Source organism: Sturnus vulgaris, chromosome 21 (genome assembly GCF_052056855.1).
Source record: "Sturnus vulgaris isolate bStuVul1 chromosome 21, bStuVul1.hap1, whole genome shotgun sequence".
NCBI lineage: Eukaryota > Metazoa > Chordata > Aves > Passeriformes > Sturnidae > Sturnus > Sturnus vulgaris.
The window spans coordinates 10,064,139-10,087,182 of record NC_142263.1 but is presented as its reverse complement, the minus strand read 5'-3'; the positions used below and the strand labels follow the sequence as shown (position 1 = coordinate 10,087,182).

At 50.0% G+C, this 23,044-nt stretch overlaps 1 protein-coding gene across 3 annotated transcripts in view; it reads left to right on the top strand.

Annotated features, from left to right (window-relative positions):
• The window catches only part of CALN1 (calneuron 1), a 118,521-nt gene that overhangs the window by 80,114 nt on the left and 15,363 nt on the right, over positions 1–23,044 (top strand). For 2 of the 3 annotated variants that reach the window (XM_088176866.1, XM_088176865.1), the window contains exon 5: positions 15,989–16,120. The exons of the other annotated variant lie outside the window; for it this stretch is intronic. In XM_088176866.1, the coding sequence (XP_088032992.1) occupies positions 15,989–16,120 (132 nt within the window). The remainder of the gene's footprint in view (positions 1–15,988; positions 16,121–23,044) is intronic. 3 annotated transcript variants of the gene reach the window in all.

The following is a 23,044-nucleotide window of genomic DNA, read 5'->3' as shown; positions in this document are numbered from 1 at the left end:
TCACTCAACAGTGACACAACACCCTCATTTATCTGGGGCCTGTTTCTCAGCAAAGAAATCAAATGGGGTTTCTCTTGTATCATTTGGAACAGAAAACAGAGGACTGAGCCAAAGGAAAATGACTTTGAGGTGTTTGATGTGAGGTTTTGCATTTCTTTAGCTCACAGCAATTTGTCCTGTGTGACCCTGGGGTTGTCACACATGGCCTGGCTGGCACTGAAATGAACTGAACTGGGGCAGTGTCCCCAAGGATGGTGACAGGGACCTGAAAACTTGAGTTGTAAAGGTACTTCCATAGCAATAACCCACTGCTGTGGTTTTCCACTGCCAGAGGGCAGGGATGGGTGGGATATTGGGCAGGAATTGTTCCTGTGAGGGTGGGCAGGCCCTGGCACAGGGTGCCCAGAGCAGCTGTGGCTGCCCCTGGATCCCTGGCAGTGCCCAAGGCCAGGCTGGACACTGGGGCTTGGAGCAGCCTGGGACAGTGGAAGGTGTCCCTGCCATGGCAGGGGTGGCACTGGATGGGCTTTGAGGTCCCTCCCACCCAACCCTTTCCATGATCCTGGGGCTCACAACAGCACTGAGTGCCTTTCTTCTCTGGCACCGGTGACTTGTCCTCTCTCCAAACCTCCCCCAGATCTCCCTGCGTTAAAAATGATCGTGATCCATGTCCTGAAGAGTGATCACTCCTCTGGCAGCCTGAATCTGCTTTACCAACCACCCCTCCCTCTCCCACAGCATTCATTATTCACAGAATCCCAGAATGGTTGGGGTTGGGGGCATCTTGGAGCCCACCCAGTGCCACCCCTGCCATGGCAGGGACACCTTCCACTGTCCCAGGCTGCTCCAGCCCCAATGTCCAACCTGGCCTTGGGCACTGCCAGGGATCCAGGGGCAGCCACAGGGAAGCCACAGGTCCCTCCCACCCTCACAGGGAAGGATTTTGTTCCCACAGCCGGGGCCCAGCAGGGCTCTGCCAGGGCAGGGGCAGGGAAGGAGCAATGGGAGAAGGAGCAGCCAGAGGCTTGGGAGAGCCCCCAGCCCTGAGGAGTCCTCTCCTGTCCCCCTCTGGATGGCTCTGGAGCCAGCTGAGCCCTGATTGCTGAGCAGGAATTAAATCAGGGCAGTTAAACCCCGACCCCACCCCAGCCATGCACACTGTTTGTGGTAATCAGCACGGAGTGGCTGATTAAAGGCCATTAACATTCACCAGGAACGATTCTAAATCCTCTCTCCGCCTCCAGCCCGGCTCTTTTCCGGGTGTTGGATAATCAGTGCTGACTTTAACCCTGACACAGTGCCCCTGCTCAGGCACAGAGCTGCTGCCTCTGTCCCACAGCAGACAGGAAAGAAAGCGGATTTATAGGAGACAAGGCCTGGAATCTGCAGGAGGAAACACCCTGGAAGTGTTCTGTCACATATGGATGATATTAAAAATTTAATTGCAACAAGAGCTGACAACTTCTGTGGCGGGGAGTTCGTTGCATCTCAGAAATTTGTGGGGAACGTGGTAACTTTATTGCATTTATTATGATAACTTTATCGTATTTATTCTTGTTTGCTGAATGTGAAACTGGAAAAGCTCTGAACTTCCCTTCCCTGAAAGTGTCTTTTCCACAACATCAGAAACATCCTAGTCCTTACTCACCAAGGTCATCACAGACCTTGTCAAACCTGCCCAGGATCATTTCCATTATCCCCCCTGCCTCTGGCTGCTTTCAGAATCTCTTGCTATTTGACAGACATCGAAATTGCTCCTGCAATTAAAGCTGCACTGAGTTCATTTAGCACCTGCACAATTAAATGCCGGCCTTGGAGCCTTTTTGTGGCTCGGGTCCCACCTGGCTGGGAGGAGCTGGGGGCTCGGCAGGCAGGATGTCCCCCCTTGGCAGGCAGGATGTCCCCCCTTGGCAGGCAGGATGCTCCCCCAGCTCTCAGCTGCCCCCAAAGCCCCTGAGGGATGGCAGGAGGCTGAGGGGGTGATGAATGAGATGGATGGGCCAGGAGAGCAGCTCCTTTTTTAGGCCTGTGTTAGAGGTCAGCTTGGGTGGGGAAGCTCTAGGCGTGCTCACACCACCACTGCTGCCGGGGGTCAGTGCAGAGAGGGGGTGATCAGCTGTGTCTCTGGGCAGAGCTGGGGCCTCCATCCTGTTATAAATGAGAGACAAAAGTCTCGATATTCAGCAAAATTTAGATTGCTTTATTTGATATAGAAAGAGCAAGCAGCGCTGGGGAACGTGAGGGGTCACCACCCACTCCACGCTCCACTCAACCTTGGTTTGCAGCCTCTTCTTATAGTGTGGGTTCTCGTTGTAATCAATAATTTTTGGTTTTTTGTTGTCATAAGCAGTGGTGGTTGAATAAACATCCTTGTAGATAAGCACCAGAGAAGTTCTGGGAGTCTGGTTTTTGGGATAGGCAGCATTGATCAGACAAAGGCAGGAAGGGCTATTGGGAAGTCTGATTTTGCAAGCTGGTAGCCGAAACAACTTATTTGGAAAACATAACACAATATAACATAATAGAATGTAACATACTATAATGTAACATAATACAACATAATATACCATAACAAGGTGATTTTAAACAGAATTATTTAATCATATAATTTCCTTTATCTAGTGTCCATGCTTCACTTCAGAGCTTAGTATTCTGGTTTATACAAAACCCAATGCTTTTGTGATTAACATGAATCTTTTATCAATTATCACAATCTTCACGGGAATCCTCAGGAAAACCCTGATTGCCTCCTAATCTAGGGATGTCATGTCGACTGGGTGCTGTTGGGTCATGGTGAGAAGGTGAAAATGCCCTGGTTAGTGATTTCATTTTCTCCACTCTTTTCCCTGCCTGGCAGTACCATTTTTAGTCTTGGATGTTACATTGGCTCATTGTTTTTAGGGGTTTTTCTTACCAAATTGTGTCCCATGAGCACTTGCTGTTCCCCTGTTTGCCGGGCGCCATTTTGGGAGGGGGTAATGGAGATGTGGAATGGAATGGTAATGTGGGAATGGAAAATGTGGGAATGGAATGGTAATGTGGGAATGGAATGGTAATGTGGGAATGGAATGGTAATGTGGGAATGGAATGTGTGAGTGAGTGCTGGGACAGGGGAAGGGACAGACAACCAGGAATATTATCAATTAACAGAAACACACAACATTAACAACAAATAGTCAAACATCAACAATTCTGGTCAGCTAAGTGAACACACATTAACACAAACATCAATGGCTGTAGTCAAAACCTGTGTTTGGGAGTTCATTCCCCACAATGAAGTCCCACCTAAGCCTTTAAGTGGCCTTTTGTCACTCCCGGGTCATTGTGGGTGGGGTGGCAGCGCTGCTGGGGGGGCTGCAGTGTCCCCTCACCCTCTGTGCCCTCTCTGCCAGGCCAGGGCTCCTCTGTCACACAGGGGGTGGGGACACTCCTGTCCTGGCTGCCACCTGTCCCCGTCATGGCTCTCCACCTCAGGAGCCCCTCGTGGTTGTCACTGCTGGTGACACAGTGGTGCCAGTGGTGGCTCTGGACCAGACACTGGTGCAGCTTCATCAGGTCAGGTCTTGGAGGCTTCCTTATCTAAATTCCTTCACTAAATGGGGGGCAGGAGCAGATCCCAGGAGTCATGGAATGGTTTGGGGTGGAAGGGACCTTAAAGCCCACCGTGTTCCAGCCCCTTCCTCTATCCCAGGGTGCTCCCAGCCCTGTCCAGCCTGCCCTTGGACACATCCAGGGATCCAGGGGCAGCCACAGCTTCACTGAGATGTACAAATTCCATAACTGTGTGATTCTGTTATTGCACAATTCCCTGATCCTGTGATTCTCTTATTCCATGATTCCCTGACTCTGGGAAGCAGGACACAGCTCTGGTGTCCTGAATTAGAGTCAGCAGCTCCTGCTGTGGCCACACTGCATGTGCAGAGAGCTCATTTCAAACACCTGCCCCTCTCTTTAACCACAAATCCCAAGCAGGTGCAGCCACCACATCCCAAGTAATGAACTGCATAGAAAATGAGATCTGGAATTCCAGTGAGAAGGCTTTTCTGTAGCTAGGAATAAATAAAATCCCTGATTATGAGGACTTTGATCACTGGTGTTGCACCTGAAAACCTGCAGAGGTCAAAGTCTCAGCTCACTGCAGGGATGGAAACATTTTTTGTTCACAATTAGAGAATCATTAAGGTTGGAAAAGACCTTTGAGATCATCCAGTCCAACCTAAAGCCAAAGTAAAGGGCAAGAAGAAGATACAGGAAATAGGAGAGAACATCAAACACAAATAGATCCATCCATTGAACCTATCACTGAAATGTGAATCTGAAGAGGAGAGCCTGGATATTGGAGACGTGGAATGGGATTTCAGGAGCTCCTGGATTGCTGGATCATAGCAATAAATGAAACCTTGATTTAGACATTGATGGAAAACACTCCCCACTTGCACAGTACGAGGGGAGGTAGTGTCAGGGTGCTTTCAGCCACTGCTTTTAGCCAGTTTTGCCAACCTGGAGAATCTTTTGGGCACAATGACAATTGCAGTGACTTTGAGGAGGCAGCAATATTCCCTCTCAGTGTGCAGGTCACCGTGGGTGGGGGATGATGAAGCCCTGTTCCCTTTTAGCATGAACAAGACATGTTCAAACTTTAAATACTTCAAATATCACTGACAATAAAAAGTCACATTCTCTCAACGTGATGAACCCAGTGATTCATAAGTCTCTGTTCTCTTTAGAGCAGGGGAAGGTACCTAAGCTGGAAATATTTCCCAGAAAATTAGATTTTCATCTGTGGGGATGGGAACCAGCCCTTGCTGAAGAGGTGACAGGGGCACAGTTGTGCAGCCAGAGCACCCCAGGAGCACCTGGAAGGTGACAAAAGGGAGTCAATCCTTTCACCAGCATTCCCTCTGCTGAATCCCAGGGATGAGGAATGAACTCAGAACGTCAGAGGAGAGGGATCTGCTGATCTCCTCCATCCCTGCTGGAATTGCACAGCCTAGGCTTTGGGAAGTTATTTCCAGTGCAGGGGAGAAGTCAATCAGTTAATGGCTTTAATTAGCAATCTTTCCATGTCTTCCCCTCAGCACAGGCACCCACGCCAGGGTTTGCAGCCCCCGTGGCACTGGGATTCAAACTCTCCCTTGGATGTGTCACACAAAGGACAGAAACCTGTCCCTTTTTGCCAAGCAGAACAGACTTGGGGCTCCATTTGAAGCCTCTCCTGTCTGTGGCAGAGCCTGTGCCTGGGCACATCCACTGCAGCTGCTCTGGCTTCTCCTGTTCCCCTCATTCCCTTTCTCCTCCGGCTCCCTGAGGAGTAAATCCAAGTGCTGCATGTTCCATTTTTCTGCAGGAAGCAGGAATTTTACATCCCCTCAGTCTCAGTGTGTGATGAGCTATCAGGGGAGCAGGACTTCTGAAATCCCAGGGACTGATCTGATCACACAGGCAGAGCTTGCAATTGCTTTAGGGTATGATCGGATCAACAAGATAAAATTTTAATTAAATTACAATGATTCCCAGGTTTAATGGATGCTCCAGTTTTCAGTGTTCCTTGGAAACAAACCCCACAAGAGCTGAGCTTTGTGAAGCTGAGGGATGTGGGGTTATTGCTGCCAAGGCACTGGGGAGGAAGGATGGCAGGGCATGGAATGGGAGGGATGGCCTTGGGATGGAGATGGCTCAGGAGTGAGGTCACCTGCTCTGGGCGGGCTCAGAACCTCCTGTCACAGCCTCCTGAAGTGCCACCTGCCAATGGCTCAAAAGGTCTCTGTTTGTCACCCTCAGGAGCACCTGAACCTGAGTGTGCTCAGGGGGAAGATTCCCTTTTTTACACCAGTTCCTCTCGCCCCGGCCTGGGAAGGTCAGGCAGATTTAATCTCAGAGATCCCAGCAATGGAGCTGGAATTCTCTGGCACAGAACCCACATTGTCCCCACTGTGGCAGCATCACAAACTTCTTTCTGCAGAGAAAGACATTTCCCAAAGTTCTGAACCCTCTGGCTTTACTCAATCCCAGGAAAACCTGTTTTTTTCCCAGCTCCTCAGCCCTGCCTGAGTTGCCAGCCTGCTGCATTCCTTCCTTTGAGCTGTTGCTGCCCCAGAATGTCCCCGTGCTTATCACTTTTCCTTGCACCAAGAGCTTTTTAGCACAGACAGGGTGGATTTAGTGCTGCCCATGTGCAGCTTCCTTCCCCATCTGTTTCTCCGTTGCTTCTGAAACATTTCAGAGCAAAATCTCATCCTCATAAAATCAGTCCTGATAGGAACAGAGAGCAATGGGACACCTGCTCCACGTGCATTGTTCCAGGCTGCCTGTGGAGTGGGTAATGGAGAATTATTGCAAATATTGTGTGTGTTTACATTTCTTTTATTAATAACTTCATCCAGCAGAGCTTCAGAGCTTCCTTACACTGGGAATAGAGGTTGGATCTTGTTGAGAAGTGAGTTTGTCTCTGTCTAAAACCCTTCTGGCTGTGCATTCCAGCAGGGCTGGGAGCAGCAGGGGCTGCTGAAAGCCATGGTTTGGAAGCCATCAGGAGGGATAATGTGCACAGGAGCAGCTGCTGGGCAGTGCTGACTCTGCACACACCAAACCCAGGAGCTTCTGCTGCTTCCCTGCTCTGGTGGCTCCTGGGCCAAAGCTCTGCCTGACCAGAGGCACAAAGCCAGCACTCTCCATCCCCCAGGAGAGTCATGGAATATCCTGAGCTGGAAGGGAGCACAGGGATCACCCAGCCCAGCCCCTGGCCCTGCACAGACACCCCAACAATCCCTCCCTGTCCAAACATTCCTGGAGCTCTGGCAGCCTCGGGGCCGTGCCCATTCCATGGAGAGCCTGGGCAGTGCCCAGCACCCTCTGGGAAAAAACTTTTCCCTGAGATCCACCCTAAGATGCCAGAGCATGGATTTGCCACCTTGCCTTGTTCCCAGTGGAGCACCCAGGGAGCATTTATTCCTTTTTCCAGTCTGTCATTTTACCAGCAAATGTTGGTTGCTGGGGGAAAAGAAATGTTTTGTGTTTTCAGATTTGATTTTATGCCCCTCTCCTTTTGCCCTTGGGGGTGACCATTGTGCCTTGGATTCTGCTTAACACCAGGCTTTGGAGTCCAATGCATTGCTGGGATTTGTGTTCAACAATTCCAGATAACCCAGACAATGCAGACACCTGGATTTGTGTTTAATTCCTACCTGAGCCTTTGCCATGGCCTCTCACATGGGAAGACCTGCTCCATCCTCCCTGGAAAGCACTCAGCTGCTTTGTTTTGCTATTTGGGTGCTTTTTCCTACTGCTTGGCTGACATTTCCTCCATCTTTCCTTTGTTTTCGTGTGCCTGTGGAGCTGGGGATGAAGTCAGGACTTCTCAGAAGGATTGCCAGGCAGGGAAGCAGCCTCAGTAATAAAAGACAGAGACACAACCCCCCTCCTAAACCAAATCCATTATTTCCTTGCTCACACGCTGAAAATGCAAACTCAACTTATTAACTCAGCATTCCCTCCTGATTCTGTGATTTTATGTTAGCCTTTTATATCCATAATATCCATTTTCCACTTTCATAGCACCCAACAAAAAATCTCTTCCCAATCCCGCCCTCTTTGTTCTCCTGTGTGCAGCCAGTCCAACATCTGGAGCTCAGCTGCAGCTGTGCTCCCAGCCTGCTGTGGAGTTTTTGGGGAGTCTCAGCCCTCCCACACTGAATTTGAGGCAGTAACTGGAGCATGTGTGGAGCAGTTGGAGATAACGCTGTGCCAAAATGAAACTTTGATAAACAAGTTGGTTTTCCCTTTTATTTCCAGTGGGAAATTGGATGTGCAGTCCAAAGTATTAAACTGCATATTTGGAAAATGGGATTGTCCTGGAATCCAGTAAACTTTGAGGCTTTGGGACCAAAGGGTGGTTCAGGGATTTGCATAAAATAACACAATGTGACAAGGGGATGAGTTCACATCAATGAGCTGTGTTATCCATTCAAATGAGCCAAATTTCCATGGGTAAGGAGGCAAAAAACTCAGGTGTGTCAGGTTTTCCTGGTGGTTGCCAGCGTAGTTCCCACCAGCCCTTAAAATGCAGGAAAATGGCACAATTCTCCAAAATATAAAAACCCACTTTGGCCCAACAGTTCCTGGATTCAAGAGAAATGTAAAATGTAGCTCATTAAATCATGGAATCATGAATTCATGGAATAATGAAATCACAGAGTCATGAAATCATGGGATAATAGGTTCATGGGATTATAGAATCATAGAACATTGGAATCGCAGACTCATGGAATCCTGAAATAATTGAATCATGAAACCTTAGAATGAGGGAATCATTACATCACAGAATCATGGAATCGTGGAATCCTTGAATAGTTTGGGCTGGAAGGGACCTTAAAACTGCCCTTGTTCCAGCCCATGGCCCACAGTGTGGAACAGCTCCTTGAGAAGCAGCCTTTCCTTCCCCCGGGCCAGCAGGGAGTTTCTGGAGTGTGTCCTCGATATCCCAGCAGGCAGGCTGACATCCAGAAGCAGCTTTGGCACCCCAGGAGCAGCAGGTATCAGCTGAGTGAGGCTGAGGGATCAGTCACCGGTGAGGAGCCGAGGCTGGAGCCATCCCAGCTCCTCCCAAAGTGTTCTCTTCACAAGGGGATTTTCTGCACACACATCCCTAGGCACTGGTGCATGGAGAAGATGGGAATCCTGACTCCTGGATCATTGGGAATTGCTTCCTTGTGCTGTAGCTGTTCCCATCTGGCTGCTGGACAGGTTCCTTGGATACACAGCTTTTCCTGGAGAGGTGAATCCTTGTGTTGAGTATTAACAAACACCTACCTGGCTTAGACAGGAGATGATGGAGGACACTGATGCTTTTCCAGCTTAAAAACCCTGGAGAATTAAATTTTTAGCTGCAGAAGCAAGCACTGAGGAAAGGGAATTGCTGCATTGAGAAAGGGAGCAGGACACCAGCAGGGCCATTTCCAGTGGGGTTCCAGTTTCACCCAGCTGCTGGGCACAGCTGCACCAGAATGGGGATTGTGCTCCTTTTCCTGCAGGTTTGCTCTCCAGTGGGAGCTGTGAGCCAGTGGACTGCTGTCTCTAGGGTGAAGGTGGCTGATTTCTCCATGTGGATGGTGGCCTGGCTGGTTCCAGTGTTCCCCTCACTTTTGGGAGCCAGGCACAGGCAGAAGGATGTGGAACACACCCAGGCTGTAGAAGGAAGGTGCTGCTCTTGATGCTCATCCCTGGTGCCCTCCTTGATGGCAAAAGAAACACGGAGTGACACCAATCCTTTTCCAATCTGGGCATCCCTGGAGCTCGGGGAGGGCTGGCACCACTCGGGAATGAGATCCTGAAGTTATTTTTAGCAGATCCATGGGAATGTTGGCTCGGCCCTCAGCAGTCAAAGAGCAAGTGAGAAACTGGGAAAGGTTGAGAAAGGAATAGGGGAAAAACCAGCTCGTGGTGTGTGTTCATTTCTTGGATGTCATTGGGATCTGCTCCACCGTGTCCTGGAAGGGAGATGGTGGGATGGGAGAAGTTAATGAGGAGGAAACCTTCATGATTTTCAGGTGGTGCTTCCTCAAGACGAAACTTTGGTGGCTGAAAAGAAGAAACCTAAGTGGTAAAAAGAAGAAACTTAGGTAGAGAAAAATATAACTAGGTTATCTTTTCTATGTCGGAATTTGGGAAGGTGATGACTGGAGCTGGGGAGGGTACAAATGAAACAGGAGACAGTTTCAGAGCAAGCCCAAGGAGAGGATTTCTCCTGCAAGGTGTGAAATTTCCTGACAGCACAAGTTGGATGTGCTGGAAGTTCACAGAACTTCCCAAAATAACTTGGCAAATTATTCACTTGAGGTCTCTCTTCTTCCCTTCTCCAGTGAAGGTGGGATTCTTCCCCTGACATCTACTCTGAACCTGCCCATGCACGTGTCCATCCATGGGTTATTACATCCACCAGGAGGAAAACTTCTTCCCAAAGAAAGGGATGGAGTTTAGGGAATACTAAAAGCAAACATTATGCTCTTTTCCCTTTCCCTGAGATAAGCAAATAGTGATAGACCCTTGTCTTGAACTTCAGCAGTTCAGACCCCACAGTTCCACCACCATCAATGGAGAAAATGACTGATATTCTCTGAAAGCCAACACTGTATCTCCTTTATCCTCCAGCATTCAGTATTTCTTCTTCTAGCATTCAATATTTCCTCTTCCAATATTCATTATTTCCTCTTCCAGCATTCAATACTTCATCAGGAATTTGCTTCTCATCGACCTCTAAACTCCACCATTGCCCCAGAATGGCTCTAGAGTGATGGATTGCACCATTAGCATCTAAATGTGGGATAAAAACTCCAATTGATCCTCCCAGAGGCAACAGAAAATTCCAATTTAAGCCATCACTTTTTATTTTTATTGCATAAATTACAATCAGGACTAATGATGTCTGGGGATTCCTTCTGCCTTTCCTTTTGTTCTGTAGTCAGCAAAGTCTGCATCTTCCTGGGAATTTATCCCATTCTGATCTGGAAGTCTCTGCCAAGGCTGAAGTTAGAGGCAGAAATGTGATGTAAGGGTGGGAGGGACTCCCTGCCCTTTGGCTTTGCTGGGATTGCTGTTGTGTCTCCTTGGGAAGCTCAGCACACACGTACAGGACCACAGAGAATCCCAGGATCACTGAACCCTGTGCCTGATGCCCACCTTGTCCCCAGCCCAAACTGAGTGCCACCTCCAGGGATGGGCACCCCAAACCTCCCTGGGCAATCCCTGACCACCCTCCCCATGGGGAAATTCCTGCTGATGTCCACCCTGACCTCCCCTGGCCCAGCCTGAGGCCGTTCCCTCTCCTCCTGTCCCTGTTCCCTGGAGCACAGCCCGACCCCCCCGGCTGTCCCCTCCTGTCAGGGAGTTGTGCAGAGCCACAAGGGCCCCCCTGAGCCTCCTTTTCTCCAGGCTGAGCCCCTTCCCAGCTCCCTCAGCTGTAGCCGTGGAAAGGGGTTTTAACCCTTTAAGTGCAGCAGAAATAAGATGCACAGCTACATGGCCGTCTGTCATGACAGGAAGAAAGAGCCAAGTTTATTCACAAACACCCTTGGTTTTATAGCATGACTGCAACTCCCAGAGTAGAGAAAAGGTGATTGGTTCAGAGAGAAGACACCCCATTGCCAGGGCCTGGGCACACACCACAACAGGGCTTCTATCTTTGTTATTAATTCTTTTTTTTTTTTTTACCAAATTATCACCCTGGGAGAAATTCTTCCTGGGCTTGAGCTGGACCAGCTCATGGGCTGGGAACAGAGCTGAGAAGCTCCAGCCTGGAATATTTTTCAGGCTGTAATTTTCTTACTTTCTCAAGATGTGTCCCACACTCAGCCTCTCCTGGGGCTCCAGACCCAGGACTGCCCCCAGGTTTGAGGGTCTCAGCAGTGCCACACACCCCTGGTCACCCCCCAGCCCCATTTTGCAGCTCCTCTGTTCCCCATCCGTGTGGGAATGCTCCAGGCTGGGGTCACAACCCCTGTGTGCTGTCCTGGGCTGAATGGCAGAGTCTGAGGGAAACCTGCAAGGGTTAAGAAACAAACAACAGCATAAAGAGTTGGGTTATTTTTATTTTAAAATGCAGCACCCAGAGAAAGGCCAGAGCTGCCTGGATCTGCTCACCTGATGAATTATTTATGTCCAATGACAACAATGCTCTGGCTCAGTGCTGGTGTTTGAAGCAGGATTTCAGATCACCCAAGACTCACAAACCACACTCTGTCAAAAATCCCTTTCTTCCCCAAAGCCATTTCTCACCTGTAGGAATATTTCAGATGTGTTTTCACAAAGCTGCCTGACTTGTAATTAGCGAGTGCTCACACAACAAACTATTAAAGAGCAATTAGCTCAGGGAAATTTACTGGAGCTGCTTGCAGGGCTGAGGAGAGGAGTGATAACATTTCCTTGATGGAGGCATGTCAAATTTACACAGCCAAATCCTGAAATTTATCGAATGCTCAGGATTCCCTGTGATCCTGTTAATTTTAGAGAGTTTTCATTAGCACCTCTAAAGCCCAGCTAACAGTAACACCTGTTCCCAGGATGTCTTTTCCCATCTTCTCCAGCATGTGTTGCTTTGGCTTTTTAAGCTCTGAGAAAAACAGATTCCCCTTTGCTCTCCCAGATCCTGAGCACCTCATTTATATCCATTCCTTTATTAATTGACAGAATTATAAGTTGAAGACAAAGTTTTATTCCTTCTCACTGCATATAACATTGCCGTGTCAACTCTGATAACTTCTCTCTTCCCAAATAATTTGAAAATTATGCATGAGTGCTGCAAACTGCTTCAAATTATATTTTGGAATGTCTTCCTTTTAATTACATCAGTTCTGATAGATATGGATGTGCACATACACACCCAGAGCAGTTCTGGGGGTTCAGGAACTCCCTTCCCTGCAGCTCTTTCCAGCTTTTCCCTTGGAGAATCAACAACAACATCAAACTTCTCCAACCAGAGCGTGCAGAGGCAAAGACAGGGTTTAATACAGAAGGTAGCAGAGTCTGTTGTGAACTTTTGTTGCCTAAATGTAAATTTTATTCAATCGACCACGATGCCAAAAAAGAAAAAACACAAATGGAATTTAAAAACCAAACAAAATTATAACAAAATCCTGAAGAATCCCCATTTTCCCTTTACTGGGAAAAAAATCAGTGAAAAATGGACCTGTTTTGATGCCTAAGCTCCAGGCAGATATGACAGAGTCTGCTTACCTTATCTCCCTGATAAAATCCAGGTACACTTGACACACTCAGGTAGAAAGCAGATATTTCATCCTGGCTTCAGCACAGACAGCAAAATGAATCCCCAGTAAATGGGCAGGTTACAGAGGGACCACAGAGATGAGGAAACAGCAGGCTTGGAGCAAGCTGCTCTAGTGAAGGTGTCCCTGCCCAGGTCAGGAGATGATTTTAAGGTCCCTTCCAACCCAAACCATTCTGGGATCCAGCAATTCTGAGTTACCAAAGAGCAGCAGTCCTCGGTGCATTTTAGATTGTTCTTTTCTGTTTGCTTTCCTTTACCCACTCTTGCTGAAATCAGCTGTTGTGAAATGATTTTGGGGGCAGCAAAGACTGGGGGAACCCAAGAAAGGACAAAGCAGGTGGGGGGGACAGCAAAGCACAACTTCCCCTCAGTGTGGCTGTGCCAACAGGGCAGAAAAGGGGCAGGAAAGGAGCCACTCAAACCCCTCACCAGATGTGGATTTCTCTCTCCTGAGGGATTTCAAGCTGGGATGAAGCTCCAGGAAAAGTGTCAGAGATGACAGGAGTTGATGAGCTGGAACAGCTGGCCAGGGAGCAGAGAATTCCTGCAGGGAAAGGCAGCTTGTGAGCAGGGAAAACAGAAAACCTGATGTGTGTCACCAAGGAAAAAGAACTTTCTGGAGCTGGGGCTGGAGCCTGACCCCTGGCAAGGGAAGGAGCAGGACTTTTCCAAAGGGCTCCTCTGCAGCCAGGCATGGAGGGGGAGTCACCCCTGGGAGCTGGGGGGATCCATCAGGCCTGACCCCAGACCCAGGGGTCACTGAGTAGGGCAGGGACACAGCAGTATTTGCATTTCTTCAGACAGATGAGCAAAGTTCAAGATAGATCCTTGGCAACCTCAAGCCCTACCCTCACACAGCACGATGGGTGTGATCCCAAACACTGATGGATCACCCCAAACACTGATGGGTGTGATCCCAAACACTGATGGATCACCCCAAACACTGATGGATCACCCCAAACACTGATGGGTGTGACCCCAAACACTGATGGATGTGATCCCAAACACTGATGGATCACCCCAAACAAACACTGATGGATCACCCCAAACACTGATGGGTGTGACCCCAAACACTGATGGATCACCCCAAACACTGATGGATCACCCCAAACACTGATGGATCACAGTCCCATTGGGGCTCGAGCAGACACTTTGTCCTCTGCCTCTGAGGATGCTCCCAGGTCAGGGCTGAAGGGAAGGCAAAGGACAGCCTGGTCCTTCTTCCCCTGGGTGTCACAGCATTGATTTCAGCCTCTGTCCTCAGCTTTTTCTTCTGCAAAATCTGTGAATTTTTATTTTGCAAAAGGAGGAATTTCTCCAGCAGATGGGATGGGATGAAAATGCTGCTGTTGAGCCAAGGCTCTTGGGTAAATAGCAAATATTAAGTAACATTTGCAAAGGAACTGCACTCAGGGACTGCTGAAACCAAATCTGGACTCGAGGATTGATGAAATTAAGATTCCTTCCAGGCAAAAGGCCACCCCAAAGCTGGTGCTGGTGTCCCTCACAAAAGGTTCTTCCAGGGATGGAGCTGGTCACATCAATAAATGCCATTTCTCCTGCTCCCTCGTAGGAGTCTTCACTCAGCTCGAGTCAGGCTGCCAGGTCCTTCCCTCTCACCGTTAAGCCTCTGATTAATGAGGTTTTAGTGAACTCAGGGCTCAGAGTTTTCATGGATCAGTGACATTTCCTATTAGAAAAATATCCCTGCTCAAGCTGTGGAAGGTTCATGTCCTTCTCCAGACCTGGGACAGAAGCTGAGGACTCAGGATTGTAATCAGCTGGATTTTATTAACACATTTTGTAATTTGGTGAGAAAATTGGATTGGTAACTGCAGAGCAGAGGAGGCTTCAGCAAGGCTCCAGATGAGGTCTTGGACCCAGTGGGATAAAGAGAAATAGGGAATTATTGGAGGGGAATGGTCTGGTGTGAGGAGGAATCAGTGAGGGAGGAAGATTTCAGTGTGGCATAAAGCTCATTTTCCACCTCCAGCATCACAGAGTGCCAGAATGGTTTGGGGTCGGAGGGACCTTAAAGCTCATCTCATTCCACCCCTGCCATGGCAGGGACACCTCCCACTGTCCCAGGCTGCTCCAGCCCCAGTGTCCAACCTGGCCTTGGGCACTGCCAGGGATCCAGGGGCAGCCACAGCTGCTCTGGGCACCCTGTGCCAGGGCCTGCCCACCCTCCCAGGAACAATTCCTGCCCAATATCCCACCCATCCCTGCCCTCTGGCAGTGGGAGCCATTCCCTGTGTCCTGGTGCTCCAGGCCCTTGTCCAGAGTATCTCCCCATCTTTTCTGTCAGATCTTTCAGCCACTGGAAGGTCACAGTGAGGTGACCCTGGAGCTTCTCCTCTCCAGCTGAACAATCCCAGCTCTCCCAGCCTCTCTCCCAGCAGAGCTGCTCCATCCCCAGCATGTTGGGCTCTGTTTGGAAGCTCACCTTTGATTTCCCCCCAGGTATCGTCCCTGGGCTGTCCAAGCAAGGCACAGGGAGGGGGAGCTGAGCTGTCATGTGACAATTATTCAGTTTATTTTAGTGGGACAAGAGCCCTTAAGTGTCACTGAGCTAAATATTTCTGTAATTCATGCAGAACTGAAGTGCAATTAGCAGCCTGATGTCACAGGCCTGGGTCAGAGCTCTCTCCTGTGATGGGAGATGTTCCAAGGTGGGAGCTCAGGGCTGGGATGGGGCTGAACTCTCCTGCCTTGGTGACAGTCCCCAGCTGGCAGGGCAGGCTCAGGCTGGATTTTAGGGAAAGGTTCTTCCCCCAGAGGGTGCTGGCACTGCCCAGGCTCCCCAGGGAATGGGCACGGCCCCGAGGCTGCCAGAGCTGCAGGAGCTGCCAGGGATGCCCAGGGTGGGATTGTTGGGGGGTCTGTGCAGGGCTGGGAGCTGAGCTGGGTGATCCCTGGGGGTCCCTTCCAGTCGGGATATTCTGTGATTCTACATTCAGCTCCCCAGAGACTCATGGTCAGATCTGCCATAAAGAATACCCCAAGATAAACAATAATCCAAACCCTCTAATTAAAGATAAAAGATAACCCAAGGCATTTATTTATTTATTGTGATCTAGCACAACAAAATCTGATGCTCAGGCAGTTCAGACAAGTCAGGGAAGGAAAATTCACTGAGCCTGCTCCATCTGCTCTGTCCTCTGTTCTGAGCTACCTCTTGAGCTCACCTGTCCCATGTTCCTGGTGCAGATGCTGGGATGGAGAGCTGGTGCTGGGAAGGTTCCCACTGCATTCCCAGTGGGCTCCAAACAAGCATGTGGAGCTCCTCAATGTGTTCCCAATCTGCACCATCCCTGCTTGTCCCCAGGAGGAGTTTCCCAGGTGAGCTCTTCCCACATTTCACCTGCACTCTGCTGTGCTGGGGGCCCAGCTCTGCTCCTGCTTTCCCTGTGCCTCCTGAACTTTCCTGCAGGAAAAGCTGCTCATTTATCCCAGTGTGGAGGTGCCAGTGCTCCTTCCTTGGTGCTGACTGAGTCAGGCATTAAAATCACTTTGCTGAAGTTTATTTTTCAGCACTGACAGCTGATCTGTATTTTCTGCTCTCTCTCTGTTAATGGGAGCTGCCAGGAGCTCACAAATGCCAAATGAATTGCTGGAGGGGACTTCAGAAGTGATCACCTTGTTTTGTAGCATGGCAAGGAAAAAAACCATGGCCTCCCAGCACTGGAGTAACTGAGCAGATACTCCAGCCTTTAGTTTTGATGTCGTGCTTTTCAGCTGAATTAATCTTGGTTTCAAACAATGGTTGCTATGTGGAGAGCAAAAGGTGACATAAAAATAATTACATCATGCAAATATAAGGAAAGACAAATCCACATCCCAGCACAAGGTGACAGAGAGAAACAAATTCAAAATATTCAAATCATTTCTGTCCTTCCTCCCTATCCTCTGAGCCTTGGTACAGCAGCACCAAGCTAATTTTTCACATCCTCTGCTCTGGAATTGCTGAGCTGAGCTGCAGCAGGGGAGGGGTTTTGCTCCCTGTTTCTGTCTCCAGCTGAATTTGAGATTTTCTGACTTCCCTCAGGGCTCTTGACTTGTCAGGAGAGATCCACGACAGGCACCAGGGGAGCTCCACTGTCACCTCCCAGCAAATGTGTGATCATGGGAGCCTGGTGCTTTGGGGGGCTGATGGGCTGGGCTTTAGAGAAACCCTGGTTTCTACAGCTTGGGGGGAGGTTGGAACAATATCCCCAAATGTGGTGTTCATGGGCCTTGGCTGTGCAGCTGCTGGGGCACTGGGCAGGCCCCTCTGGGACACCCTGGTGTGGTAATTCCATCTCCTCTCTGCCAGCCCCTGGCCCCAGTAGCAACATCAGGAACATCTGGCATTTCAAATTTGTTATTACTTATATATCCTTCTCCTTAGAAAGTGCCAGTTGACAAATCATGACCTTTCCCTGCACAGATGAATTTCTTCTGCTTTAGGTGAATTTCTCACTGTGAAAAAAATTTGTCTTTTCAATATTTCATGTCTTGCAAATGAGAAGGTGCCAGTCCTGAGGTCCTGGGATATGTCAGACCCTGTGATGTCAGCTCAGATGTAAGAGCTGAGAAAAGGGGGAGGAAGGGGGAAATTTGTTATTTACAATATTTGCCTTTGGGGAAATCACTCCAGGCTCTGGGGGTGGCAAACACTGCTGGGGCTGGGCTGCAAAGAAACCCTTTTCCATCCAAGAACCAACCTGGAGCTGTAATCCCCTCCTGGAGGTGTAATTCCTTCTGCAGGTCTCACCCCCTGCTGAGGCTGGTCCCAGCTTTACTAGACCCAGACTTATTCTGGGGCAATGATTTAAGCAGGGGACTGGGTCTTTGTGCCTCTCCACTTCCCAGCTGGGATCTAATGGCTCTTAAACTGGGCTAAGAGAAATGGGCCTCCTGACAGGCACCACCTCCACAGCAAACACAGCAGGAATAGGAATCCTGGCCCCGTTCAATTAACTTGAAATAGTTCAGCAAACCACGGAGAAGTGGTGGTTTGGTGGGGTTTTTTTAATTAGAGAATGCTCAGAGGCTGCAGCACAAATTAACAGGTCCCAACAATTTCTGTGGTGTGGGTTTAGGGCTGCCAGGACTCACCCTCATCCTAATCAAAGGGAATCCCTAACGAGGGCTGCACCTTCCAGGCCAGGCTGGGGGCAGCCTCTGGGGAAGCAAACTCCTCACATTTAATTGGGGCTAAAGCTGGGAATGCCCATTGGGCACTGAGCATCTTCTGGCACATCTGGGGTTCTCATGGATTCCTGTCCTGGGGTAAACCAGCAGTGAGCTGAGGTAAAGCTGCTCTGCTGGTGTGTGTGTGTCCCTGTGCAGGCAGGGGTGTCACCCTGAGCTCTGTGTGTGTGTGTGTCCCTGTGCAGGAGGGGGTGTCACCCTGAGCTCTGTGTGTGTGTGTGTCCCTGTGCAGGCAGGGATGTCACCCTGAGCTCTCTGTGTGTGTCCCTGTGCAGGCAGGGATGTCACCCTGAGCTCTGTGTGTGTGTCCCTGTGCAGGCAGGGGTGTCACCCTGAGCTCTGTGTGTGTCCCTGTGCAGGCAGGGATGTCACCCTGAGCTCTGTGTGTGTGTGTCCCTGTGCAGGCAGGGGTGTCACCCTGAGCTCTGTGTGTGTGTGTGTCCCTGTGCAGGCAGGGGTGTCACCCTGAGCTCTGTGTGTGTGTGTGTCCCTGTGCAGGCAGGGGTGTCACCCTGAGCTCTGTGTGTGTCCCTGTGCAGGCAGGGGTGTCACCCTGAGCTCTGTGTATGTGGGGCAGCTCACTGGGAGGGCTGGGCCAGAATTCGAAATATTCCAAGGGGATTTTCCATCTTTGCCCCTGTTTGTTCCTCCATCAGGGCAGAGCAGGGTTTGCACCCCAGGGGGATGCTCAGGGCTGGTGGCTGTGCCTGGGAATGCTGGAATTCCTGATCCAGGCAGCAGCAAGGTGTGTGCCAGCCAGGTGCTCAGTGCAGGGACAGCAGCCTGTGACAATAACGACAAAGCTGTGACAATAATGACAAACCTGACAGCACAGGGGGATTGTGCAGTGAGGGGGAGCCAAGACCTTGCACAAACAACCTCCCCTGTGTGTTTCACCAGACACATTGAGCCTGACCCTCGGGGCTCTTCCCCATTTCTCACAGGCTGCTACAGATCCCTGCCTGGAGAAATGATCTTTAATGTGCTCCTGAATGGGATGAGGCAGCAGAAACCCAGGTGAGGACAATGAATGGGCCCTGCTGCTGTCTCTTGAAAGCTCTCAGCCAAAGGAAACCAATTTTTTACTTAGCAGCTACAAATGTTTTGAGAATGCTGGGAGAAGTGGATTAGAAGGTGAGACCTGTTCCTGAACTGCACAAAGGACACAATAATTAATAAAGGCTCTACAAGGCAGACCCAGAGCTGCTGTAGGGGACTTGAGGCATCCTTGGCACTGCTGACAGTGGTTAACAAAAAATAATAACAATGAGGCAGCAAAGAGAGCTTCTAATCCTGCTGTGCAGCACCAGCCAGAGCCAGGATAGAATCCAGGATGGGTTGGGAGGAACCTCAAAGTTCATCCCTGCCATGGCAGGGACACCTTCCACTGTCCCAGGCTGCTCCCAGCCCCAATGTCCAGCCTGGCCTTGGGCACTGCCAGGGATCCAGGGGCAGCCACAGCTGCTCTGGGCACCCTGTGCCAGCCCTGCCCACCCTCACAGGAACAATTCCTGCCCAATATCCCACCCATCCCTGCCCTCTGGCAGTGGGAGCCATTCCCTGTGTCCTGTCCCTCCATCCCTTGTCCAAAGTCTCTCTGCATCTTCTTCGTTGGCTTCTTCAGGTCCTGGAAGGACACAATGAGGTCACCCCAAAGCTTCTCCTCTCCAGCTGAACAATTCCAGCTCTCCCAGCCTTTCCTTGCATGAGAGGAGCTTCATCCCTCTAAGTAACAACAACAACAATAGTAGTAGTAGTAATAATAATTAAAATAATAATAATAAAGTGTAGTAACAACAACAGTAACTAATAGTAATGATAACAATGACAACAACAACAATAATAATAATATATAATAAGACAATACACGTTTCTCTATACATGTGCATACATACATATACAAATATACAAATAAACCTGTACATGTGCACAAAGCCCAGCTGCTCTGCACACTCCAGGTGTTTTTGGGGCCACGTCCCCATTGTGGCAGTGTGGGCAGAGCCCCTCTGCATGTGCCCTGGGATTATTCCAGGCATGCAGAAAGTCTGGGGGCAAAACAAAGCTTTGTTTGTTACTCAGAGATTGTGCAGGGCTGCCCCAAACAAGAGATCAGGGAAACACAGGCAGGGTGCTCTGGGCTGTGGTTAATGCTGGAACTGGGGTCACTGCAGAGGTGTTTTTGGGCCTGGCTTAGTGCTGAATTGGGGTCAGGCCCACGGTTCAAGGATATTTTCCAGCCTAAATGATTCTCTGATGCTTTGAAGCTTTTGAGGTTGCAGGATTAATTTTCAGAACATGAGGCAAAATCCTGCTCCACCTGGAGCCCTCAACAGCCCCACATGACCATAAATCTGAGGTGGTTTATGTGGGAAATCCAGCTAAACCCTCCCTGCTAGAGCAGCCAGTCCCACCTCTTGTTGACAAAGTGGCTTTAAAAGACCCTGCAGGTCCCCAAACTGGCCCTGCTCCTGTCACTACAGGGTCTCCCTGGCCTCAGCCACCTGCAGGGCAGCAAAGCCACCCTGGGGCTCCAGAGAGGAGCCTGCCACTCGTTTGTTTTAAAGCTGAGCTGCTATGAAATGATCAGAAGTGCTATTTCAGTATTTAACTCCTCCAAGCCCTTCCCATTGGGCCATTCCTGCAAGGAGCAGAGGAGCCTGGGCCAGACAGGACACAGAACTACCTGGGAATGGGGCTTTGCAGGCAAGGCTGACACAAATCAGGGAAATTTCCATTAGGGAGACTCAAGGACCTGAGGTGGGGATTCATTCCCTGCAGGAATTTTAAGTCAAGAAGGAAGCCACAGGCTGGATTGGATCAGGTGTGCTTCCCCTTCCAGGTATCTCATGGGACAGCATCCTCCAGCTCCAGGGCTCCCTCAGGAGCTGCCCTGGTGCTCTGCACAGCTCCCACTCACGGCAGCACCTGGAGTCTGAGCCTCAGCACAGTTTGTGTTTCACTGCTCACAGCTAATTATTCCAAGGCTCACAAGCGGCTCCATTGATTTCTCCTAATTATAAATCCTATAGAAAGTTTCCAGCTTGCCACAGTCCCCATTTTCCTCCCCACAGAGTCAATAAAAGTTAAGAGTTGCTCCCTGGTTCCTGTCATTACCACAATAAAACCTGGAGTAATTGAAAAGTGAATCAGGGAAATTGCTGTGTTGGAGAGCAGGGATAATTGGAATTACTTGGGAGCCCAAGCAGAGCTTGTCCCTGCCTGGCCTGAGCTGGAGCCATCCCGGACACTTTGCCAGGGTGACACAGAGCTCAGGGAGGATGGGTGTCCTGCATGAGCAGGAGCAAGGACCGTGCTCCTGCCAGGAGACCAGAAATCACTGCATCAATTCACAGACTGACAGAATGTTCTGACTTGGAAGGGACCCCCAAAGATCATTGAGTCCAGCTCCTATGAGCCGACAAGGGTGGTTTTGAATTCCAGCTGAGGTTTTTCCACTTCCTAAAAGATACAAATGACAGCAAAACAATAAAAAAAGGATAATTTCTCTCTTTATTAGCATAACATTTGAGATGCTCAGCAGCAGCTGAGCATTTGTCAAGAGAACAATTCCTTCCCTCCAGACAGATTTTTAACTGGAACAGGAAGACCCCAAACCCCTCAAGTCATTACTGCTGGCACAATTTGGGGATGAGCTGATCCCCACGTCTGTGTTTGTGCTTCAGAAAACTCTGCAAAGGCTTTTTAGTGGCAATGCCAGGACAGAGGGAGAGCAGCAAAGTCTGAGAGGCTGGGGGAGCTGGGGCTGAGCCTGGGGAAGGGAGGGTGTGCAGAGAGCTGCCAGCACTGCCAGGCCTGGAGGGGACACAGGGAAGGCAGAGAGGGAGCCTGCATCAGGGACTGGAGGGACAGGACACAGGGAATGGCTTCCCACTGCCACACGGGGATGGGATAGGTGGGAGGGAATTGTTCCATCCCAGTGGAACATTTGGGTGGGGAGGGTGGGCAGGCCCTGGCACAGGGTGCCCAGAGCAGCTGTGGCTGCCCCTGGATCCCTGGCAGTGCCCAAGGCCAGGCTGGACATTGGGGCTGGAGCAGCCTGGGACAGTGGAAGGTGTCCCTGCCATGGCAGGGCTGGCACTGGATGGGCTCTAAGGCCCTTCCAACCCAACCCATCCTGGGATTCTCATCACTCCTGAGTTGCTCAGCCTGAGGCTTTCTTCCTGACCACTGCTCATTGCAGAGATGCAAAATCATTCATCCTCTAAAGGGTTAATGAAGGAAAATAAGTGCACTTTGCTTAATCTGGGCCCTGCAGTATTCCCATCTATGCCTGTGTGTGCAGGCAGATTTGCACACATCCATCTGGTTTTATCCAGCATCCACAGAAACACCAATTTCTCCAATTCCCTTCACTTATCTCCTGCTGCAGTCCCAACCCTGCTGCAGGCAATGTGGACAACAGGGACCCGAGACAAAGTTCCTGGCTCTGTCCAGATGAAAAACATTTCTGTGAACAGCAGGGCTGATGGGTTTGGTTTTTCTGCTGTCCTTGTTCCTCAGGGATTCAGCTAAAAATAGTGAGTGTCCCATTGTCACCAGTGGTTCCTTGGTGCCCAGTTCAAAGCTGGGCTGCAAATCCCCCTGGGATTTAATCACCAGTTTCCATCCTGCTTTGTTGTGCATGAACAAATCTCACCAGCCCTGCTCTGCTGTCTTTAATGTTGAAAAGGGAGCAGCTGTGCTCTTCACATCCTGTTCCATGACAAAAATCATTTCTCCTGGCAACTGAAGGTGTGGAAATTTGGGATAATTCCTCTGGTTCCTTGCAGCAGTGCTGGGGGTGTTGCTGGATCAGGGGGCAGTGAAGCTGCCCAGGGTTCCCAGCCCTCCTGGGTGGTTTCCTGCAGTGCTGATAGCATGGGGGTGAATCCAAGGATTTCTCACCCAGCACCCCATCCTGCATCCCTTTGGAGTCTTCATCCTGGGAAACTCCAGCCTGGCATTGAGTCCCTTCCTGATTCCATCCATGTGGCAAAACCCACAATTCCATCCCTGTGGTCACTTCCTGCCTGCAGGAGCATCTCCTCAGCATGTGGTGACCCTGCTCCA